This window comes from Physeter macrocephalus, chromosome 9 (assembly GCF_002837175.3).
Source record: "Physeter macrocephalus isolate SW-GA chromosome 9, ASM283717v5, whole genome shotgun sequence".
Taxonomy (NCBI): Eukaryota; Metazoa; Chordata; class Mammalia; order Artiodactyla; family Physeteridae; genus Physeter; species Physeter macrocephalus.
In genome coordinates, this window is record NC_041222.1 from 23968481 (window position 1) to 23992852 (window position 24372).

The window sequence follows — 24372 nt, forward strand, 5'->3', positions numbered from 1 at the left end:
AATAACTTAATAAATCTTTAACGTGAATTGGATACCTGCTTTTTTGGTTTCATTTTTTTTTAAGGAGTCTTGCTATGTGGCTTACTGACATGGCCAGATGTCAGACTTGGCCCTGAAGAAGCTGGCAAACCCTTTGGCCAGTTTCCATTAGAACAGCTCATTATTATCTTAGCCAAAATAAAAATCGTGGTCTTTAGTGGATTCTCACCAGCTTTCCGATTACTCCACTCAAGAGGAGAGGGACAAAAAAGGGACTTTGGAGAAGTTTCTTATGTAATACCATGGATCTTAGGTCTTGGTTCTATTCTTGTAAAGATTGCAATCAAATTCTAACTGCTTTGATTCCCACGGTAATATTGTGGTCAAGATCTCTGATTCCTCTAGCTCTGTGATTTTCTCATTATGTAGAACCTTGAACATTATATTTTAATGTATCTAATTTTTAGTCACCTGAGTTTGTAGACATGAACATTACTAAAATAATAGAGAAAAACAATGAAAATGAAGGAAGAAATCATCTCAGAAAAACATTCTAGTATTGGAGCTAAAGAAAACTGCAGGGTGAATAGTAGAGTGCCAATACTTTACCCATTTCTTCCTCAAGATTATGAGGGTCTAGTAGTGGAAGCTTTGGTAACTGGATTTAAGAGATTTTAGAAAAAGATCTTTAGGAATCAGAAGAATTTTTGACCCTGGACAAAAGGAATTGGAGGCCTTTTTTTTTTTTTTTTTTTTTAAGTCACAAAGCACAGAGGTGATCTCCCTGTGCTATGCGGCTGCTTCCCACTAGCTCTCTAATCTACATTTGGTAGTGTATATATGTCCATGCCACTCTCTCAGCTGTGACGAAGTGAGAGAGTGGCAGGGACATATATACACTACCCAATGTAAATTAGATAGCTAGTGGGAAGCTGCCACATAGCACAGGGCCTTTTTATTTCTATGGGACTCTATCGTTAGTGTTTTGCTCAGTTCAGTAGGCGGGAAGGGATATAAGAACCATGACTGGGTCACAGGCAGTATAATGACTGAAGTTATAGTTAATCTAGAGTTGTACTATAAACTTAAATTCATTAAAATGGAATAAAATAAAAAAATTCCATTCCTCAGTCACAGGAGCCATATTTCAAGGGCACAGTAGTCACATGCAACTAGTGGCTACTGTATTGAACAATGCAGGTGCTGAAACATTTCCATTGTTGCAGAAAGTGCCATTGGGTAGGGCTGGTCTAGAGCTTTGCTCTTGATGTCTGTCTCAGAAACCAAGACAAAGGTGAGGTAAAGAATGAGGAAAATGCCTCAAATAGTGTTTCACAGCTTGTGAGGAGCACATATTTTGCCTGTCCAAGGAATAGCAATAACCTGGAAAAAAACGTCAATAATCTTATTAGCACAGATTTGGCTTTTGGTTGTTGCCTAATGGCAAATTTAGGGAGGCACCAGAGAATACTAGTTAAAACTTGAAAATAAGAGTTGGAGTGTTAGTATTTTTTTTTAGTAGTTCACAAGGTCATTTAGGGCAAATCTCTTTCCTTCTTGAGACCTTAGTTTTTCAACTGAAAGTTGAGTAGAATTGCATAGATTGTTTGGAGGAGTCTAGCAGACCTTCCAGTGGAATGTGACTGGGACGTTGGGACTTGATGGCCTACAGTTTGTCTCTGTGATAAAGTCCCTTTTGAAGTCTTCATCTTTAGAAATGATATAGAGAAAATTTTATTAAGTACATACCTACATTTTTAGTTAGTAAAATTACCTGTAAAAAGATGGCCTGTTGATACATTTTGTTTGCTTCAGGTATCAGAAGGGTACCCTTGCCAGGAACTTAATCTTCTAATTTGATAAACTCAGAAATTACTGTGCATCTCTTCCTGCATACTTTAAAACGGCCAGAAGTTGTATGAGCTCTTGAAGACAGGCTAATATTTAATACATATAGCAGTTTTCTAAATTTGAGCCAACTCCAAAATGTGAAGAAAGTATGATTTAGTGATGGAGTAGAGATCATGAATAAGTTTATAAGGTAAAATATTAAATGGAGTTAAAATTTCTTGGCCCTTTGGACAAGATACTCATATTTACATGCCTGCTGTTTAGGTGTTTTGTTGTATTTGAAGTTGTGTAAAATGTAGGGGGAAATGCCAACTCTTAAAGTATTACTGACACAACATTAAAGTCTATCTGTGAGTAAAGAACAGTTTCAGTTGTGAATGTGATCAGAGAGAAATTTGGGTATTTCTCAATTCCTTTCATTTTATTACTATGGTTCTGGCCCAATTGCAGTAAAATCCCAGCTAGCTGGTAAAAGCTCACGTTTCTGTAATGACCTCACATTCTGAAAGAGCTACACTTTTTTTTTGTAGTCAAAATAATTCTTTGAAAACAGCTACTCAAATTGACTCATTCCACAGTTTCTAGCACCAGTTTTTACTATAAGAATGGATACTGGGCTTCCCTGGTGGTGCAGTGGTTAAGAATCCTCCTGCCAATGCAGGGAACACGGGTTCAAGCCCTGGTCTGGGAAGATCCCACATGCCACGGAGCAACTAAGCCCGTGCGCCACAACTACTGAGCCTACGCTCCTGAGCCCGTGAGCCACAACTCCTGAAGCCCAGGCGCCTAGAGCCTGTACTCTGCAACGAGAAGCCACCGCAACGAGAAACCCACGCACCGCAATGAAGAGTAGCCCCCGCTCACCGCAACTAGAGAAAGCCCGCGCACAGCAACAAAGACCCAACGCAGCCAAAATAAATAAATTAAATAAATATTTAAAAAAGTTATTAAAAATAAGAATGGATACTGATTCTCATAGGAAGTCTTGTGATCTGTTCACAATTAACACAAGTACCATTGTTGCAAAATACTTGGTTCTTTATTTAATCTTTGAATGAACAGTTTCACATACCCTAATTTTGCTTTAGAACTATAAAAACTGTGCTACATTTAAAAGCATGTTCTACTTATTTGTTTTAGAAATTGTCCAGTTTGTTTATTATTTAATTGTGCCAGTACTCTGGTCTTATAGGGTATCTTCCAGAGGTAAAGTGAAGTATTGGCTGGGCCAAAAAGTGCCTTGGGGTTTTTAAGTAAAAATAAAAGACACATTTTTTCATTTTCACCAAGAACTTTATAGAACAACGTGTTCACCCTTTTGTTCCACTACCTTCTGCCATTTTTCAGGCAGCTTCATAATTCCATCTTCCCAAAACTTTTAATCTTTTTTTTTTGTGGTACGTGGGCCTCTCACTGTTGTGGCCTCTCCCGTTGCGGAGCACAGGCTCTGGATGCGCAGGCTCAGCGGCCATGGCTCACGGGCCCAGCCGCTCCACGGCATGTGGGATATTCCCGGACCGGGGCACGAACCCGCGTCCCCTGCATCGGCAGGAGGACTCTCAACCACTGCGCCACCAGGGAAGCCCAACTTTTTATCTTTTTGAGCAAAGAACTGTTACAGGTGCATTTTACAGTCTTCCAGGAAATTGAAATTTTTCCCATTAATAGAATTTTGTAAAGACTGAAATAAATGGAAATCTGAAGGTGCAATGTCTGGTGAATACAGTGGATGAATCAACTTCCCAGCCAAGTCGTAACCGTTTTTGCCTGGTTATCAAAGAAACGTGGTCTAGCGTTATCCTGAAGGAAGATTATGCATTTTCTGTTGACTCATCCTGGATGCTTTTCGTCGAGTGCCGCTTTCAGTTGGTTTGATTGGGAGCACTACTTGTTAGAATTAATCGTTTGGCTTTCCGGAAGGAGCTCATAATAGAGGACTCCCTTCCAGTCCCACCATATACACAACATCACCTTCTTTGGGTGAAGACCAGCCTTTGGTGTATTTGGTGGTGGTTCATTTCATCTGCCCCAAGATCTCTTCTGTTCCACATTGTTGTACGGTATCCACTTTTCATCGCCCGTCACAATTTGTTTTAAAAACGGAACATTTACATTATGTTTCAGTAGAGACTCACATGTGGAAATACGGTCAAGAAGGTTTTTTTCCACTTAACTTACGTGGAACCCAAACACCAAAGCGATGAACATAACCAAGCTGGTGTAAATGATTTTTAACGCTTGATTTGGATATTTTGAGTATGTCGGCTATCTCTTGTGTAGTATAAGAAGATTGTTATCAATTATTGTTTCGATTTGATCGCTATCAACTTCAACTGGTCTACCCAACCATGGAGCATCGACCAGCGAGAAATCTCCAGCACAAAACTTCACAAACCACTTTTGACATGTTCAATCAGTCACAGCACCTTCTCCATACACTGCACAAATGTTTTTGTGCATTTCAGTTGCGTTTTTACCTTTCTTGAAATAATAAAGCATAATATGCCAAAAATGTTGCTTTTTTTCTTGGATCTTCAATATTAAAATGGCTACACAAAAACTTACCAATTTTTATAAGTCTTTTTTTTAAATGCACGCTGATATAGCTGTCACAATACAATCTAACAAAATTGTTTTGAGTGAAGTTGAAGACAGCTAAGTGCTACTAGATCCATCTTATGGAAAAAACCAAATGAACCTTTTGGCCCACCCAATATTTTCCATTAATAATAACTTGAAAATATATCAACTAAAGAGAAGACTTTTAGGAGAATATTTAATTTAGGAGTCAGAGATGTGGGCTCAAATCTTGGATCTGCTGCTTTTCACCTTTGTTATCTTGCCTGTTAACCTCTGAGGAATAATACAGGTTTTGGTCTGACTTATAGGAGGTGTTATTTGCATGCTTCTATAATTTTGTGGAACAAAAAGTGTTAAAAAGGTATCATGCTTTCTTATTCTTAGATCTTAGTTTCTAGTACAATACCTTACACAGGTTAAGTGCTTAATAATAATTTATTGCGTGTATGGAAAAAAGAAAAGGTACAGGTAGGGTAAGGAGGATCAGGAATGCCCAGGGGAGTGGGAGTTTGTAAGCATCACCAAGAAGGTGAGCCTTGAACTAGGTGAGGAAGTTAGTCGTTTGGATTTCTTGGGGGGAAGAGCCTTCCAGTCAAGGGCATTAGCCAGTGCAAAGTTCCTAAGTGTCACAGGCATATTCAAGGAGCAGCAAGGAGGGCAGTATAGCTGTCATGCTGTGAAGAAGGTGCAGCGTATTAGAAGATTAAGTCGGAAATTCCCCAGCGGTCCAGTGGTTAGGACTTCGCATTTCCACTAAGATCCTGCATGCCACGTGGCTGGGCCAAAAAAGAAAAAAATTAAGTCATGTAGCTAAAACACATTTTCCAAAACTGTACTTACTATGTATGTTGTTTGCTGATGTTTTCTTTTTTCTTGTTTTCTATTCTGTGCTTTGTTTTTTTAAAAAATCGCTGATCTGACCCAATAAGGTAGAACTCCATAACAGTGTTGCTGGTAATATTGATCTCCTCAGCCCTGGCCCAGTTGGCTCTGCTGGGAGTTGCCTTGGCTGTTTACCCCAGTGTTCCCCCAGTTTGCTCTTTTCAAAATATTCCCTATGTGTGATAGGATGGGTCACAACCTGCAGTTGTAATAACTTAAACTGTGAAAACAAAAGATTTCCTGACATATTTTTTGATTCCTGAAAGCAGTATACTTCCATGGTACAGAAAAGCATAATGAAGAAAAAAAGTACATACCCCTACCACTGATAACATTTTAATGAATATCCTTCCAGTTCTTTTGTGTGCATATTGAAAGGACTTTTAACAGTAAAACGTACGTTTTGAACAATGTAGGGTTGGGCTCTCACTCTTGTTTGGTCGTGGTGTAGAGTGGTAGACTGCCAGCTACGTGGGAACAGAAGATGATGCCCGTGTGTATACCTGTGCTTGTACTCATAGAACTTGGAAATGGCACTGAGCTTGACCACTTAACTTTAGAAAGTTATTTAACCTTTCTGAGCTTCCTTTTTCTCACCTTTCAAATGAGGATACAGCCCTCTTTTGAAGAATTCTGGGAAGACAGAATGAGACTGTTTATGAACGTGTCCGTGGTACGTTGTAGGCACTTAAACTTTTCCGACTTCTGTCATATCATAGGTGTTCAATAAATGTTGTTTAGATGAAGGAATCAGTGAGTGAACGATTGAATACATTTGCTGTTTTGGGTAACTTTCAAATTGTCCACCCTGTGGTATTAAAATTGTGTGCACTGAAGTAATGAGCTGGCGTGACTAGCTTCCAGCCCCCTGTGGTCTTCCGATGCTAATTGCACTGTCAGTATTATACTAACAAAAACAGCTTAAAAATGTGACCATGAAGTGAATAAATTATCTGTTTAGTTCTGTTTTATAACCGTACTTAGTTTTGTACTTAAATTCAGTATATAATGATGAAAATAGTTTCTGGAAACAGTTGTATTTTGTTGTACAGACCACTGGTTTTAGAATGAAAAGAGGCCTGGGTTTGAACCCTGTTCTGCCACTAGTTTGCACAAGTCACTTAGCCTATTTGAGTCTTAATCCTTTAGCAAATATTTGCATATACTATATGTCACATACTGCATACTTTCATTTTCCTCATTTATAAAATAGGGATAATATAATTCCTACTTCAGCTTCAAGAGTTGATGTGATGATGTAAAAGAGATATGTGTTTGTAAATAGTAAATATATATGTTGTTACACTGAAATATTCTTGTGTGCTTCAAACATATGTTTGTTACTTAGATTTTTTTTTCCCCCAGAAGCCTAGGTATGCAATGTAGTTCATCCCTTTCAGGGAGAGTTGATGCATTATGGAAATAGTTCTAGGGTCTGAGTTTCCGGGATAACTGACAATACTAGAAGTAGAGTGACTTTGAAGCTGTAAAGACCTCGTTCATTCTTGGTTCTACCTCTTTGTAGCTGTGTGATATTAAGCAAATTTCTTTATCTTTCTGACCCTCCAATTTCCTATTTTGCAAGTGGGGATAATTATTTTGCAAGGTTGTAAGATTAAGATATAATGTATATTAAGTACTTTGCACCATGTCTGGCGTATAGAAGAGATTTTTGTTTTGTAAGGTAATGAATAGAGAAGGAAAGGTTGCCAAGTGGATAGAGTCGTCATTATAAAATGGAAGAAGTACCTTGGAGGAGGATTGCGCTTGTTCTGACAATCTCTCTGTGCTTCTAGTGCCTTTTCGACCTTCTGAAATGAGTAAATGGATGAGGCTTTCTATTTTAAAAGTCTGATTCTAAATATTAGTGGTTTCTTAAAGTGCTTATCAACTTGTCTCTTTCCCCTGGTAAGTTATAGCATAGTCTTATCAAAATAGTGACAAATGTAACTGTGATTGATAAAAATAAAAATCTAACTTGATATGCATTTCTGCCTTTAATACAAAAGCAAATAAATTCCTGTAAGTGGTATAAATGAAAGTGGAAAACATGCTTTATGCTTTGCTATTTGAATGGTATCATTTGCTCCACCTAGAAAGGCATCATTTCTTTTACTTTGTACATTCAAAAAATACATCCCTGACTGTTGTAGTTGACTAGATATTTGGAAAATGATGATGATTCTTTAGAAATATATAATCTTTCTCTAGTAGAATTTAGTTAGGGAAGAGAAGATGATTATAGCGTATTTTGGTCACTGAAAAGATGCAAACGTAAAAATCCTATTTGTGTAAGTGTGGAAGATTTCAAATTGCTGGTTATATAGTTTCATATGTTCCTATAAGCTTAACTTACATATACCATAGTTATCCCTTAAATATTGCTTCCAGTGAGGTGTGAAGTTATTTACACATAAGCATGCATGATATCTACTACTTTTAGTAAGTTTTGGCCATTAATCTAAATCTGCTTATAGATTTGATGAAAACTGAGGATATAACAGATCTTCTTGAATTTAGATACTGTGATGAAGGTATTTGGTAAGAACCTATTGGCATATAAGGTAGTTTATAATGACAATTTCAGCTTGGATCAAGAAAAGCTCATCGTACGGTTTTCCTTTTCTAATCTCATGAATACATCTACAAACCCCTTCCATTGGGAAGATGGGTACTTGGTTAGAAGAGGAGGGTAAATTGTGTTTTCTAGTCCACAGCACTGTTATAAAGACCTCCTTCATATACACTGGTTATTGTCTGGAACAAAAGAGTGGTTAAGGCAAATATATAATAAGATGAGCCCTCAAGAAATAGCTTTTAATTCTGAGAAGTATCCAATATTCTGTAGCAAAATAATCAGATTTTCAGTCTTCTTTTTCACATTTGGCCCATGAGGCAAGAGAAACCATCACTGAAGTAGTTAATTGTACTTAAAGTGTAGTGTTTGATGCCTTAATGTAAGTCTTTCTTAGCTTACCTTATTTGGGGAATACTTATATGTACAGTGGTACTAACTTCCCTTGATCATCTTTAGCTGTTATTTCTAATGCAAAATAGATTGTGATATATGAGGAAATTAGCAGAGAGTTTGTCTATATTCCTACATGAGTTGATTTTCCAAGAGTATACTGTTTTGGAATATTACTTTGAAGTACTAAGTTAATAAATATCCCTGAATAGTCTAAAGATGGGATAGAAAATATTTTCTTAATGGCTTAAAATGCACTTTTTTTTTTTTTTTTTGCGGTACGTGGGCCTCTCACTGTTGTGGCCTCTCCCGTTGCGGAGCACAGGCTCCGGACGCGCAGGCTCAGCGGCCATGGCTCACGGGCCTAGCCGCTCCGCGTGTGGGATCTTCCCTGACCGGGGCACGAACTCGTGTCCCCTGCATCGGCAGGCGGACTCTCAACCACTGCGCCACCAGGGAAGCCCTAAAATGCACTTTTATTCAGGTTGTTTAAATGGTTTTTAGTTTAAGGAACAAGGGTGTCTTCTGGGCACATTTTCTTCTAAGAGAAATACAGGACACTTGTATTACTATCAAAGTTTATTATCCCATTGTCAGGACTGGGGTAATTCCTATCATTAAGTTGTTTTAGGTAATTAAAGTCAGTTTCATTCACACAAGCCAAATATACGTGAATGTGTCCCTTTTTTTTGCTGGAAATCATTAAAAAATATAAAGAAGCATTTCTCTTTCTGCTTAGCTTCTGAAATGATGTTTGTTATGCCTAGTTCATAAGTCCAGAGTGACACGTCATACAAGGAATGGCTAATTTCATCTGTTGGTGGCAGGCAGAGCCTATGTGATTTTGTTTGATTTGCATCTTGTGAAAACAAATTTTAAATTTGTAGATTGAAAGTATTTTAAGTAGAGGAGCTGGTGTCTGCCTTACTGGTGGCTACGAGACATTATTTAACTGTTTAAAAATGATGATTGTGATGTGTTCCCTAGGTCAGAGTAGCCTCCTAATTGTGAGTTAGACTACCCTTTGGTAAGTCTCTCACTTATACCCTTATAACATTTCACTCTAAGTACCCTGTTTCTTCTTGAAATAGTGTTCCCCCTACTTCTTTTATGCTCCAGTGCTTCTCTCTGTTTCTCTCTTTCTCTGTTCCTCTTTCTGTCCCCCCTCCCCCTCACCGGCTGGAGAAAGGGAAATGGCCTACATTTAAGTGACAGAAGGACAGTAAGGAGGTAAATGTACTGTCTAAGAGCTTCTTTTCTCCCTTCCCATCACATCTTGTCATCCAGTCATTTTAACTCACAGCTTTACCTATTGCCTCTAAAGACTGGAGTAGCTTGGGAGTCTTTTAGTGTTTTGTTAGTGCCTTGGGCGCAGTTGCTTTCTTGGTGTTTTAGTCCTAGGTGTGAAAAGTAGTCAAATACAGTTTCCAGACTCTTTCTGCTAGTTGGTAGAAGGCAATTCATCTTCTGTCAGCTGTTTTCTCATTGACTGGGCAAGGCATATAACTAGTGAAATTGAAGTAGATCAATGACTGCATAGTAATTCTTTCTCTAAAATAGTCTTACTCTCCTTTCAGTTCCTCTAGTCACCTAGGTTTATAGCTTTGGCTCATTGACTTTTGCAGCCCTTTAGTTTGTCACCATGACCCATTTGTCTTTCTTTTGAAAGTTTCTCCAAATCTCCCCACCTCAGTCCAGGCCCTGGTTTCCCTTCCTTCCTTGTATTACCATTTCACTCTCTTAGCTGTATAGTCTTACTTCTCCCCAGTAAAGGGAGGAGCACAGTAATTTCAAGACTTAAAGATTAGTGCTCCCCCCTTACTGAGAAGTCTCCCATGGCTTCTTACTTTCTGCTACAGCAGATATCAGTTCTTCTATCTGGCTTTCAAGAGTATTATACTTACTCTGCTAACACCTTGGTTTTTTCCTTAACATTCTGGCCCCAACCTAACCTTCCAGCTTCATCTCCCACTACTGCACTACATGAACTTCCTTAGCCAGGCTTTCTCTTCACTTATTTCATCTATAGAAACTACTCTGCTCATTTAACCGATACAGCATTCTCTGCCTTTTTTCTGCACTCTCTAAATTTTTCTGTAAGCCTTACAGTACTTGCATCATACATCTGGTAGGCTAACTTTTCATGCATGGTCATGAATCTCTTGAAGGACAGAATGTGCCTTTTATTCCCTGCAGGCCCTACCTGGTTCAGTGCTTCCATCCCCATAGGTTCTCATCGAAGGACTTCGGTGAGCTTGTGGGAGAGCAGGTGGATATGTTCCTGGTGAGCTGTACATGATAGAATTGTGATGAATGTGTAGAAGGTAAAGGTGAGCAGATGTTCAGCCCAGTAGGGTAAAACTTTCCACTTTAAAGTGTATTGGTTCGTCCTGTGAGTTCTCTATAATAGCTAGTGTTCAGTTGAAGGCTAAATGGTCATTCTGCCAAGGATGCTGCCCAGGAGAGTCCTGCACAAGGTAGGAGGGGAGGGTATTATTCAGTCAGATAAACTAGTGACCCCTTCACTTTGTAATTCTAAATAAGTACTATTTTGACCTAATAAAATAGAGGCCAGAGAGGCTGATGGAATTGAGGAATTGACAAGGGTAATGATAAGTTAAAAAATACTTATAATTTATAGCTGAGTAATCTTTGTAGTTTATAGACCTGTTTTTCAGTGCTCTCTTTACATCTCGTGATGTTGAAAACAAAATTCAAAATTACAAAATATATTTTTGTGGCCTTCACATTTGGTTATTTCTTTGACTACTGAGAGAGTTCCATTTAGAAGACTATCTAGCCTACATAGATGCTTTATCCGAAAACTTTATTGTTTTGAATTACTGAAAACAAAATGTTCATCGGAACTGCTGTGTTCATTTTACTTACGATAAATAGGAAAATTATACTCCTTCCTGCAAGGATAGAGAATGTGAACTTCGGTTGATTGAAACTTGCCTTTTTCTCTCTTTTTAAATGAATCCAATGGTAATTCATTCTCTTAATTTGATTGTGAATTGATTTGTCACTTTTTTACTAGCTAGTTTGTCCTAAGGCAGGCCAAGTATTCTTCTCAAGTCTTTTTGGGGGTGGGAGGTCTCTAGAATTATTGCTGTTTGATGAATTATATGTTTTTTCTATTTAAAAGTGATCCTTTTCACTGTCATAATTTGAGTTCTAGTCCCCAAGCAAAGATTTCAGAAAATGCCTTTTAACAGCAAAGTAAATGTCATTCATGTCCTCTCCCAGCTTTAAGTAGTTGGGCTTCTCTTGAGGTCTCAAAGAATTGTAGAATGTCTAAACATGGAAGAATTTTAAAGTTACTTGGTTAATCTCTTTGTTCATTAAACATTGTGGAGTGTCTACCAAGGAAATGAATAAAACAGTACGAAAACTACACTTCATTGGCAAAATGAAATTTTACTAAAAAATAGTAAAGTAAAATAAAAGTTTTGCAGAGCAGAAAATTTTAATTTTAATGATGTCCAGCTTATCAATTCATTCTTTCATGGATCATACCTTTGCTGTTGTATCTAAAAAGTCATCACCAAACCTAAAGTCATCTAGATTTTCTCCTATGTTATCTTCTAGGAGTTTTATAGTTTCGTGTTTTACATTTAGGTTAGTGATCTATTTTGAGTTATTTTTTGTGAAAGGTGTGTGGTCTGTGTCTACATTCTTTTTTTGCATGTCCAGTTTGTTACAGCAGCATTGTTGAAAAGGCTGTCTTTTCTCCATTGTATTGCCTTTGTTCCTTCATCAAAGATCAGTTGGTTCTATTTATCTGGGTCTATCTCTGGGCTCTCTATTCTTTTCCTTTGATCTATTTGTGTATTTCCATTGATCTTTTGCCAATACCACACTGTCTTGATTACTGTGGCATTATAGTTAGTCTTGAATCTGTGGTGTCAGTCCTCTGATTTTGTTCTTGTCCTTCAATGTTATGTTGGCTATTCTGGATCTTTTGCCTTTGTGTATAAACTTTAGAATTATTTTCTCAATATCCATAAAATAATTTGCTGGGGATTTGATTGGGTTTGCATTAACTCTGTAGATCAAGTTGGGAAGAATTAACCTCTCGACAATTTTGAGTTTTCCTGTACATGAACATGGAATAACTCTCCATGTATTTGGTTCTTCCTTGATTTTGTTCATCAGAATTTTGAAATTTTCCTCATATAGATCTTGTACATGTTTTGTTAGATTTATACTAAGCGTTTCATTATGGGGGGGTGCCAATGTGATGCTGTATCTTGAATTTCATATTTATCTTGTTTATTGATTTAGGAAAGCAACTGACTTTTGTATATCAACATTGTATTCTGCAGCCTTGCTATAATCGTTTATTTGTTCCAGCAGTTTTTTTGTCATTTGTTTTGAATTTCTACATAGATTATCATGTCATCTGCAAAGACAGTTTTATTTTTTCCTTCCCAGTCTGCATGTTTTATTTCCCTTTCTTATCTTATCACATTAGCTAGGATATCCAGTATGATCTTGAAAAACAATGGTGTGAGGAGACATCCTTGCCTTATAACTGATCTCAGTGGGAATGCTTCAAGTTTTTCACCATTAAGTATGATGTTAGCTGTAGGCTTTTTGTATGTTCATTAACAAGTTGTAGAAGTTCCCCTCTATTCCTAGTTTACCGAGAGATTTTATCATGAGTAGGTGTTGGATTTTGTCAAATGCATTTTCTGCATGTATTGATATGATCATATGACTTTTCTTCTTCAGCTCATTGATGTGATGGATTACATTAAATGATTTTCAAATGTTGAACTGGCCTTGCATACCTGGGGTAAATCCCACTTGGTCATGGTGTATAATTCTTTCTATTCACTGTTAGATTCAATTTGCTGATATCTTTTGGAGGATTTTTGCATCTATGTTCATGAGAGCTATTGGTTTGTAGTTTTATTTTCTTGCAATGTTTTTGTCTAGTTTTGGTATTAAGGTAATACTGGCTTCATAGGGTGTGTTAGGAAATATTCCCTCTGCTTCTGTCTTCTGAAAGAGATTGTAGAGAATAGGTATAATTTCTTCCTTAAATGTTTGGTAAAATTCACCAGTGAACCCATCTGTGCCTGGTGCTTTCTGTTTTGGAAGGTTATTAATTATTGATTCAATTTCTTTAATAGGTATAGGTCTATTTAGATAGTCTGTTTCTTCTTGTGTGAGTTTTGGTAGGTTGCGTCATTTGAGGAATTGGTCCATTTCATCTAGGTTATCATATTTGTGGGCATAGAGTTGTTGTTAATATTCCTTGATTATCCTTTTAATGTCCATGAGATCTGTAGTGATGTCCCCTCATTCATTTCTGATGTTTGTAATTCCTAATTATGCCAGTGCTTTCTCCTTCTTTCTTTACCTCTATCTCATGGCAGTTAAGAAAAGGGAGACAAAAATGCACAAAGGAGATAGATTCCTAAATTCAGATTTCCTTTTAGCAAACCATGGTCATTTCCTGATTAATATTTTGGTAGACACATACTACATGGTAGTGATGGAGGTCATGAGATAATGACCCTTAATATATATGAAAGCTTTGAGATCATCTCTGGGGGGGTGGTTAGACCAAGTGAGGGAAAAACAAACCCAATTGCTTTACAAAGTCAATTAAAACAGTATGTGGCATATGAGGCAGCATTAAAGAGGCTCTCTTCTAATGATTATTTAATTAGTTTAGATGTCTCAGCAAGTATATGCCCTTTCAGGGCTTCCCTAGTGGCGCAGTGGTTGAGAATCTGCTTGCCAATGCAGGGGACATGGGTTCAGTTCCCTGGTCCAGGAAGATCCCACATGCCATGGAGCAACTAAGCCCGTGTGCCACAACTACTGAGCCTGCACTCTAGAGCCCTCGAGCCAAAACTACAGAGCCCGCGTGCCACAACTACTGAAGCCCACACGCCTAGAGCCCATGCTCCACAACAAGAGAAGTCACCGCAATAAGAAGACCGCACACTGCAACAAAGAGTAGCCCCCCGCTCGATGCAACTAGAGGAAGCCCGTGCACAGCAATGAAGACCCAATGCAACCAAAAATAAATAAATAAAAAATTAAAAAAGAAAAGTATATGGCCTTTCGAGGACTACTTCTGATTGACATTTAGAATTGGTTTGGTTAGAAGTAACAGGACAATTATTAAGATAACATGTTTTTAAAGTAAGCAGTGGATTAATACATTAGGCCTATATAATAATGGAATTATCCTTGGATTTAGTAATAAAAATATTTTTACCCTAGAACATAGTACTGAAGAATAAGAAACTAGAAAGCCCGAGTTCATTCTAGAACTAAATGAATGTAGAAAGTAGGAAACCAGAGGTTTCACTGAAGAACAGTTTTTCATTGAAGGCTGTTGACTCACCAAAAAAAAGTCAAGTTCACATGTTTAATAGTGAAATAAAAGCATTCTTTGACATATGTAGGAGATATTTCCTTCATATTCATATTCTGCATTGTAAAAATGCATATGCTACCAGCAGAATCTGGTAAATAAGAGAGTTAAAGAATTTAAATTACATAAGTGAAAACATTGGTATTTATTTCACTATATTATATTATATATTTGCTGTCTTTCCCATCCTACTTCCCCATTTTTCTATGGGTCCTTCCTTTTTCTCCCAAATAAACTGCTTGTCCTTTACCACTTGTCTCAGGGATCCACTTCTGGCGGGAGCTCAAATGAAGATAGGCTGTCATTTTTCCTATAAAATTCCCTTTATTTTGACATAGCTTCTTGCATCCTCATGGTGTCATTTTACGTGTTCCTCTGTATTCATTGTTTCCTATACACTAGTTCTTGGGCTTGATTAGATTGAGGTCAGGTTCAGTTTTGGGGGGTTAAGATTACTTAATAAGTGGTGCTTTTTATTTCCTATTTCATCCTATCAGGAAGCATTAATATATAATTAACACTACTGAATGCTATATGAAAGTTGTAATGAAAGTAAATCCTAAGCGTTCTCATCACAGGAAAATATATTTTTTTCTTTTATTTTGTTTATTTGTTTATTTTTTATTTTGTTTATTTGTTTATTTTGTTTCTACATGAGATGATGGATGTTTACTAAACTTACTGTGGTAATCATTTCATGAGTGTATACATCCAATGATTATGCTGTACGCCTAACACTTACACAGTGCTGCTGTATGTCAATCATATCCCAAGAAAACAGGAAGAAAGAAAAAAGAAGCGATAATATGTAGTTGTCCCACTTTCAGTGATGTTAAGATTGTTCAGTGACAGTGTTGATGCAGTTGTTCCACATTAAGATTAACTCAAGCCTTCTTTTTTTTTTGTTTTTTGTGGTACGCGGGCCTCTCACTGTTGCGGTCTCTCCCGTTGCGGAGCACAGGCTCCGGACGTGCAGGCCCAGCCGCTCCACGGCACGCGGGATCCTCCCGGACCAGGGCACGAACCCGCGTCCCCTGCATCGGCAGGGGACCACTGCGCCACCAGGGAAGCCCCAACTCAAGCCTTCTTGAAACCTATGCAAAAAGGGAGTATGACATACTGTGTAATTCTCATTGTTCAGTGCCCAGCAGTTATTTTTTGGGAATAGATCATGACTTTGCAGGAATTATGGTGACTCTTAAATTAAAATACTTGAAAGAGAATCTTCTCTTTCTCTTTTTTAATATGAAAGTGAAATTGTTAAGTTTGATGATCTTGCCAGATGTAATATAAATATCTAATGTTATTCACACCCCTTTCCCCAGTGCCTAGGACAGTGCCTAGCATGTAATAGATGACTCAGTGAAAGATTTGTGGAATGACCTAACAAAAGAATGCATGTACCAACATGTTTGTAGACTCTCTTAAGGGAACTTTCTTTCATCAGGCACCCTGGGGAAGAATTACAGTGTAGCACAAGGAGGGCAGTCATAATTTTCTCTTGTCATATATGTATGAATGTTTGTTCTGGACTGTTACTCAAGATCCAGTGCAAGGTACTAATCGGGAGACAGTGATGAATGGAACATTGTCTCACACCCGCCCCCCCCCATAGCCCTGGGTCCCAGAGGGTGTACAGAAAAAGAAGAAAAACAATTCTCATCTTGAATTTTCTCCCAGTTCCTGTGCTTTGTTAGTACTTTCATTGCTAGGTCTGGGTTTTAGTGAGGTGGTCGTTTTAACAGAAGAATCCTTTCCACACATTGAGAAGCTCATTCCCAGTTGTGAAGAACTTTTTGTAATAAGAGCATTCTTTCCTGAAGGTCGGAGAAGTGCACTGTCTATTCCAGGTAAATTAATTCATCCCATTTTTAGGATACAGTGAAGGACAAAACACAGACGACATCAATTTTTAATGGAAATCCATGCATGATTAATAACTAATGTGCAAGAAAAAGAATGAATTGCAACAGTTTTTTTCTTTTTATTTTCTATGGTGGTTTTTACTGGCAGAATTTGATTTTAGGGGTTATATTATTCATATTTGAATTATTTGTTTTTGCATAGAATTTGTTTTCCCAAACATGTCTGTGCCCACCATATTTTGAGTTATTTAATGAAGAAGGTTGTGACTGTTTTAATGTTTCTTTATAAAAGCAGATTGGTTCTGACTTGTCCAAAATGGGTTGCCCTGATATTATAGGAAGGTTGTATCACTGAGCAATTTAAGGGTTAAAGTGGTTTTCCAGTGCTATTCTATACTTAGTCCTATTTTTCCCCTCTCTTTGAACTTCTGGTTCATTATAATGCTTCTGGGAATACTAACAGTGAGATGTGCCTTGATTGATACTCAGCTTCAATACAGTGCCTGTCAGCCTTTCTCCGGGGACCTTTCATATCTCTTAGCTCCTTGCAGCTAACTGCAGACCTCTATGTTTCTGCTGCCTGGCAGCTTAATGCAAAACTGAGAGTGAGAGTAGTGGCCCCAGGGAGGAGAAGCTGCCTGGGTCCCATGGCATTGGGACTTCAGGTGGGAGGCTGATTTGTCAATCTGGATTAGAAATAGAAGGGAGCTGTTGCCTGGTACATTACTTATTTCTTGCTATAGAAGAGGCATAGTTTGTAAAGGGCTTTGAGAATCTCCCAGCAGAAAGGCAGGTAAATGATAGATTTAGCAAAAATACACTAAGCTGTTACTGCAGAACTCCTAGCAGATGTAATGGCAGTTGAGAACAGTAATGCTGTAGGGAAGGAAACATCCTCTTTTGAAGCTTCTATATTTTGCCAATAATTTTCGTGTAGAAATATCTATTCAAGTAGAAGGCAGTATACTTTGGAAAATTAACATCAATGTAGATTTCTAATGAGATTTTAGATTCCACATTTTTCTAAAATCACAGTATTACGCATCTCAATACAGAATTCTCACGAATGAGTATTACTGTATTCATATTTGAGGACCAAAAACATTGTACAAAGTTTAAAATGAACTTACATGATTGTAGAGTCAAGAGTTTTGTTCTCTAAGGCAGTGGTACTTAATATGCATAGGGATCACTTGGGGATCTTATAAAAATGGAGATTCTGTTTCAGTAGGTCTGGGGTGGGGCCTGCATTTCTCACAGACTCCTAGGTGATGCCAGTGCTTCTGGTTCAGGGACCACCATTTGAATGCAAGGTTTTAAGGTATTGAGTTTTAAAACAAACAAACTCACCGGAAATACTTTCTGTTTTCTAAACTCATTTATACTAAGATATTCTAATAAAACACTTAAAGTAAGACCTAGCAAATGCTTTTGTGACTGTAAATCTTGCTAACAGAAATAATATTTAATAACATCTTCTTCTGGTACTTTATTAGCTTCTGGTCCTGAAAGTCCGAAATCATTTATTTTCATGACTGCATTAACAACCTTACAATGGAACAATACAAGACGTATTGGATTTTTATCCACTAACGTAGCATGGCTATTTTTAAGTGAGGGTATTCTATGTGCTGAAGTGTCTGGAAGTCATGCCAAGGAATAGCTGGGGGAACTGGAAGGAGGTGTTGCTGGGGATTTGTGACGGCTCTTAAACAGCAATATAGAGGGGTTTCTGCAGTGGGTGGGAAGATCACTTCTGAGATTCCCTCTAAATCTGAGTCTATGAATCATCACCTAGTATTGTGCTTTTCATCATTACATTATTAAAAACAAATTTTAATACAGACTTCATTCCTATTTGATAACCTTATTTTCCTCAAACATGTTAAAAATATTTATTGACTATTCCCATTTCTGAACCCCTTTCCCCTATTTCTTCTAACACCCTCCCTCTAAATTCTTAGTGTATTACCATAACCCACCCATTCATTCACTTAATACATATTTGAGTGATCATTGTGTACTGGTAGGGTACTGTCGTAGGTGATATGTGGGGTACAAAATTGAATAAGGAACAGTCTCTACTTTCAAGGTACTCAGAGTCTCCTAGAGGAGGTAAGATGGCACAAATAATCTGTGTGAAAAATAATATGTTAACACCCTAAGGAAGTGCTCTGGAGGTTCAGAGGAGAGAAATTAATCACACTTGTCTGGGACCATCAGGAAAGGCTTCATAGAAAAGATAGCATTTGAATTGGGTCTTGAAAACTAGGTAAGCTTTCCTAGCTGTTTCAAGCAGAGGAAACTACATGAGCCAAGTATGGAGGCAAGAAACTAAGATGACACATTTTAGGAATTGCAAGTACTAAGACCCCTTGCATTCTTGGATTTGTAACTTAGAGGATTTGGACCATTTGTGAGTGACCCTTGAAGGGTCATGTAGTAATTTTTCTGAGTTAGTGATTTTATTCCCTTCCTAAGAGCCTAATGTTTCAAGTCAATGACTGAGGCTAGTGATTGGTTTAGCTTAGCATTCATATCTTGGTCCATCTTTATTTTTCTCTATTCATTCTCATTTTACCGCATGTTATACAGGAGGACACTATATGCTTATTAATAATTTAGAATTTGTGAAGAGATTGTTACGGTTCCTCTTAGTTGCCAAGAGTCTACTGCAAATAGGGTGACCATATATATAATTTATTGCCCAAACTGGGACCCTTTTGAAAGAGAGTGGTGCTATTAATAATATTCCAGGGCAACAGGCATATTCTGGGTTTGTCTCAAGCAAGCTAGAGTATATGGCCAACTAGAAAGTATGGTTACTCTAACTATAGTTCTTGTTAGTTGGAGTGTAGAATGTGGTTGGGGAGCAGTACCATGTGATTTAGGAAGGCAAGTGTGGGCTAGTTTGTGAATGGTCCTAAATGCAGGCTAAGGAGTTAGGCTTTTATACTGTAGACAGCAAAAAACGCTTGGAGCTTTTTTAGGGGCAGAGGAATCGATATATGCAAAGCGGCATTGGAAAAGACTAGTCTGGACTCTGTGGGCAGGTTGGATTGAAGGGAGATATCGATTCAGAGAGTGTCAGTACTCCCCTTTAAGGGTATATTCAAATGGTAACTACTCGAATGGTCTTAATGTACTAGGAAAATGTATTTATTTATTTTAAAAATTATGCTGAGAGGTTTAATAACTCGCTTCCAATATGTGTTATTATTGATGTTAGTTCGTACTTCTAAAGATCCTGTTAGGTTGGTGTCTTGTTCAACTAATGTTTTTTTCAAAAGAGGAATAGCACTGGGGCCTAGCAGTGAATGCCAGAGCATTTTGTATGTGTTCGTATTATAGCATGTTTATGTGTGAATATTGTAACAATTAAAGTTTGACCTAACATTGAGAGAGAGTGCATAGTAAAAAATCTTCCCAAGATTTATTTCTAAAATACTTTTTAAAACAATCATGTAACCAACTTTTCATTGTATCTTGTTTCAAACTGATGTCTAATTTAGAGAGAATTTTGATTTTGCAGTAACTCCCACTTCCCTAACCTACATTTTTCCTTTTTCTATCCTCATGGAGTAGGTTGGCTTTTGGGAAAGAAAAGGCATTTTCTACCAGAAAAACCAGATAAAGCATCATGGAAGAGGGAATCAATCCTTGAAGGATTGATTATGCAGTAGTGGAGAAGAGGACATTCCACACAGAGGAGACCATGTATGCAAAGAGAAGGAAGCAGAAAAATTGTGGGGCATATTTTGGGAAAAGCAACTGGCTACTGGGTGGCTTAAAAAATGCTGTGGAAATACAGCTAGTGCACTGGCATCACCGGCCAGTTAGGTGGTCATGAAGGATACAGGGAAATTAAAGGCAAGGAAAGCTTTTTTAGTTCCCAAAGATATCTCAATGTTTAAAAACCATCTAATGGAAGAAAATATACTTTACTTGCTAAAGAAGCTCCTATTTATTTAAAAGTAAAAAAAAATTTTATACAATTTTAAAGGTTACTTTCCATTTACAGTTACTACAAAATACTGGGTATATTCCCTGTGTTGTACAGTACATCCTTGAGCCTATCTTACACCCAATAGCTTGTACCTTCCACTCCCCCACCCCTATATTGCCCTGCCTACCCCCCAGCCCCTACTGGTAACCACTAGTTTGTTCTCTATACCTGCTGAGTCTGAAGAAGCTCCTATGTAAAGCTAGCCTTTCACTTTATTTATTTATTTTTTAATGAATTTGGGTGCAGTATTTACCATTTACTATGTGCCTTTTATATAAGCTCATATCAGTAGATATATCTCAGACTGAAATGTTTAATATTTTAATGCATGTGGAAGGAATTATCTAATGAATTATAGAAGATTATTGGAGATGCTTCTCGGTTTTCTTGGCAAGAAAATGAGCTAATGAACTGAAGAGAGTGACCAGTTTGTAAAATATTCCATAAGTTTATGTCTGTATATTTACATATGTTGTAATATTCCATTATTAGAGGCTAAATTCTCCATGACTATTAAGATCTACGGAAAATTTCTGTGTAGGTTTTTGTTGTTTCTTTAAAAAAAAATTAAAAGTTTACTTCAAGTCTAAATTTAAAAATTAAATGATTTCCCTCCTCCCTCCCTTCCTGGTTTAGAGCTACTTGTCTTTATTTTACTTAAGCACTATAGCATTTGACACATAAAGGTGTTTCCCCAGAAGAATATTGTTTCTGCCCAGGGCTGACATGAAAAGAAACGATTTGTCAGACTAGTGGAGCTTGCTAACAATTCAAATAAACAACCTGTCTTTCCCTTCATACTGCATATTAATAGAAATGTTAATGAAAAATTGCCTCTTTTACACCCTACAGGGAGGAGAGATTATTGGGTCAGAGACAGTTTTCTTGCTTTGGGCCCTCTTAAACACAGCTGTTAACAGAATCCTTCTTACCAGTTTGCATGCTTATTAGCACATTGTTTCTTACATAATGGTTATGTTTAATACAGCCAAATTGATTGTGCCTCATTTTTGTCATTATCTAACATGTAAAAAGCAATTAAATTTAGAATATACTTCTCTGGAAACATGTATTTTGATAGGCAGTAAGTAACTCTTCAAAAATGGGCTTCCTTGGATTATACAGCTGAAGGCCACGATCATATCTGTACTTATCACTTTTTTCTCCCCTCCTTACCACCACCACTAGTTTGAGAGCTCCTTGAGATAGAGCATGCATGCTATGCCTTATGCATTTGTGCCCTCAGTACCTAGCAGACACTGTAAATGACTGTCAAGTTATTTAATGACTTGATTTTGATAATGACCAACTTTGTGGCTTTGTTTTTATGTGGTCTTCTTGAATTTTTCTTCAGCATACAATCCACTCTAAAATCTTCCTTTATCAATATAATTGTTAGAAACAAGACAACAGGCCCCAAATGGAGTTGCTTATGCTAAGCCCCACATCACCAAACTGAGGCTTAACTTACAGTTTAGGCTCTTCCAGAAATGGAATCTAAAGCAGTCAATCAGGAGTCTCCTGATCAGCACGTGTTAGGTAATCTGCCAGATAGACCCCTGCCATCCTCTAAAGGAAATTAACTTTGCAATAACCAATCCAATTTATTTGCCTAGTATAACGTCCTTGTTCCTGCTCCCCTCTGCCTATAAAAGTCTGATATTTTGTACAGCTCCTTGGAGCTCCTTTCTATCAGCTAGATTGGATGCTGTGTGCTTCAAATTGATTTCTGCTCATATAAACCCTTAAACATTTTAATACGCTTCAGTTTATCTTCTGACAATTTATATAGTTGTCTAGAGCTGGTCATACACTGATGTGGGAAGGATCTGTTAATTGAGTTATGGGTAGTAATGACTAGTGAGGGAAGTCTGATATTTCCGGTTGATTTTTGAGGTGTTGAAAACAATGAAATTAGTTATAGAAGTAAAATATTCAGGGATTTTAAGTTATCTAGCTTACTTTTAGGAGAGTATAATTTACTGGTTGCTAACAGATATAATGTCAGCTATTGGCTACACTATTATGGTAACTTGAAAATAAGACTGGTATTATTCTTAGTTTTTTTCTAAGAAAAGAATGAATTTATAGAAATATTTCAAATAATTAGCTGGGCTTATTTACCTACCAGCATCAACATGTCTCTCTATACTATTCAGAAATTGAATTGTTGGTGAATTATAAAATTTTGAGTTGTAACTGTTGTGAGTACCAAAATTGTCCATGAAATGAGTGGTCAGAGGAGTGTCTTCAGTACCTTGATGGGGGCCTAATGTTAATTGTCACTTGATAAAGAGCAGTGGTTCAGTGAATGGATTTCCATATATAAACGGAATTGAACAAAAAACTGTCCAGGCATCAAATGGGCACAACCTAAATGTCCATCAACAGAGGAATGAATAAAGAAGATGTGGTACATACATACAATGGAATATTACTCAGCCATAAAAAAGAACAAAATAATGTCATTTGTGGCAACATGGATGGACCTAGAGATTGTCATACTGAGCGAAGTAAGTCAGACAGTGAAAGACAAATATCATATGATATTGCTTATATGTGGAACAAAAAAAATGGTACAAATGAACTTATTTACAAAACAGAAATAGAGTCACAGATGTAGAAAACAAACTTGGTTACTGGGTAGTGGGGGATAAATTGGGAGATTGGGATTGACATGTACACACTACTATATACAAAATAGAAACCTAGGGACTTTCCTAGCGGTTCAGTGGTTAGGATGCCACGCTTCCACTGCAGGGGGTGCGGTTGCTATCCCTGGTGAGGGAACTAAGATCCTGCATGCTGCAAGGTACGGCCAAAAAAGAAAAGAGAGAAAAGAAAAAATAGATAACTAATAAGGACCTACTGCATAACTCTACACAGTACTCTGAAATGACCTATATGGAAAAAGAATCTAAAAAAGAGTGAATATATGTATATGTATAACTGATTCACTTTGCTGTACACCTGAAACTAACACAACATTGTAAATCAACAATAGTCCAATAAAAATTTAAAAAAACAAAAAACAAATAGCAACATCAACATGGGTAATCCTGTTTATGCTTTTGGGCCAAATGTAAGTTTCAAACCTTTCCTTACAGCTTGCTGCCAAAGCAGATGTGTGTCTCTTTTTGAAATTAAATACTTACGTTTCTACCTTTATCCTCTATGCTGATTTTGTATGTATTCATTCCTTGGTTGATTTTATTTTTCATGGCCTTGTTCACCAGTCCCACCAGATATGATGCTGAAACATCTCTCATTGTATTAGATATTATCAAACTACTTACTGCATTAGAGACAATACACGATTTATTTGATTTTGTTGTTGTAACTTAATGCTTGTTTCTCCATTGGACAATAAACTTTCTGAGTGCAGAAAAAACAAAAACCCACAAAAAAACACATACAACCTAAATGTCCATCAACAGAGGAATGAATAAAGAAGATGTGGTACATACATACAATGGAATATTACTCAGCCATAAAAAAGAACAAAATAATGTCATTTGTGGCAACATGGATGGACCTAGAGATTGTCATACTGAGCGAAGTAAGTCAGACAGTGAAAGACAAATATCATATGATATTGCTTATATGTGGAACAAAAAAAATGGTACAAATGAACTTATTTACAAAACAGAAATAGAGTCACAGATGTAGAAAACAAACTTGGTTACTGGGTAGTGGGGGATAAATTGGGAGATTGGGATTGACATGTACACACTACTATATACAAAATAGAAACCTAGGGACTTTCCTAGCGGTTCAGTGGTTAGGATGCCACGCTTCCACTGCAGGGGGTGCGGTTGCTATCCCTGGTGAGGGAACTAAG

At 37.3% G+C, this 24372-nt stretch overlaps 2 protein-coding genes across 13 annotated transcripts in view; one reads left to right on the forward strand and one right to left on the reverse strand.

The window, feature by feature from the left end:
• ERP44 (endoplasmic reticulum protein 44) overlaps positions 1-24372 on the forward strand; it is a 90766-nt gene that overhangs the window by 8156 nt on the left and 58238 nt on the right. The window lies entirely within an intron of this gene.
• Positions 1-24372, reverse strand: part of STX17 (syntaxin 17) — a 179791-nt gene that overhangs the window by 475 nt on the left and 154944 nt on the right. For 7 of the 12 annotated variants that reach the window (XR_008618194.1, XR_008618192.1, XR_008618195.1 and 4 more), the window contains 2 exons: positions 5890-5925; positions 4736-5759 (listed from right to left, as the gene is read on the reverse strand). The exons of 1 other annotated variant lie outside the window; for it this stretch is intronic. Coding sequence is in view for 1 of the 11 variants with exons in the window: in XM_028493765.2 (XP_028349566.1) it covers positions 10727-10728 (2 nt within the window). In the remaining 10 variants the exon portion in view is untranslated. Of the gene's footprint in view, positions 1-4732; positions 5760-5889; positions 5926-9652; positions 10729-24372 lie in introns of those variants that run through there. 4 more of the 12 variants (XR_008618200.1, XM_055087071.1, XM_028493765.2 and 1 more) reach the window with 4 other exon arrangements.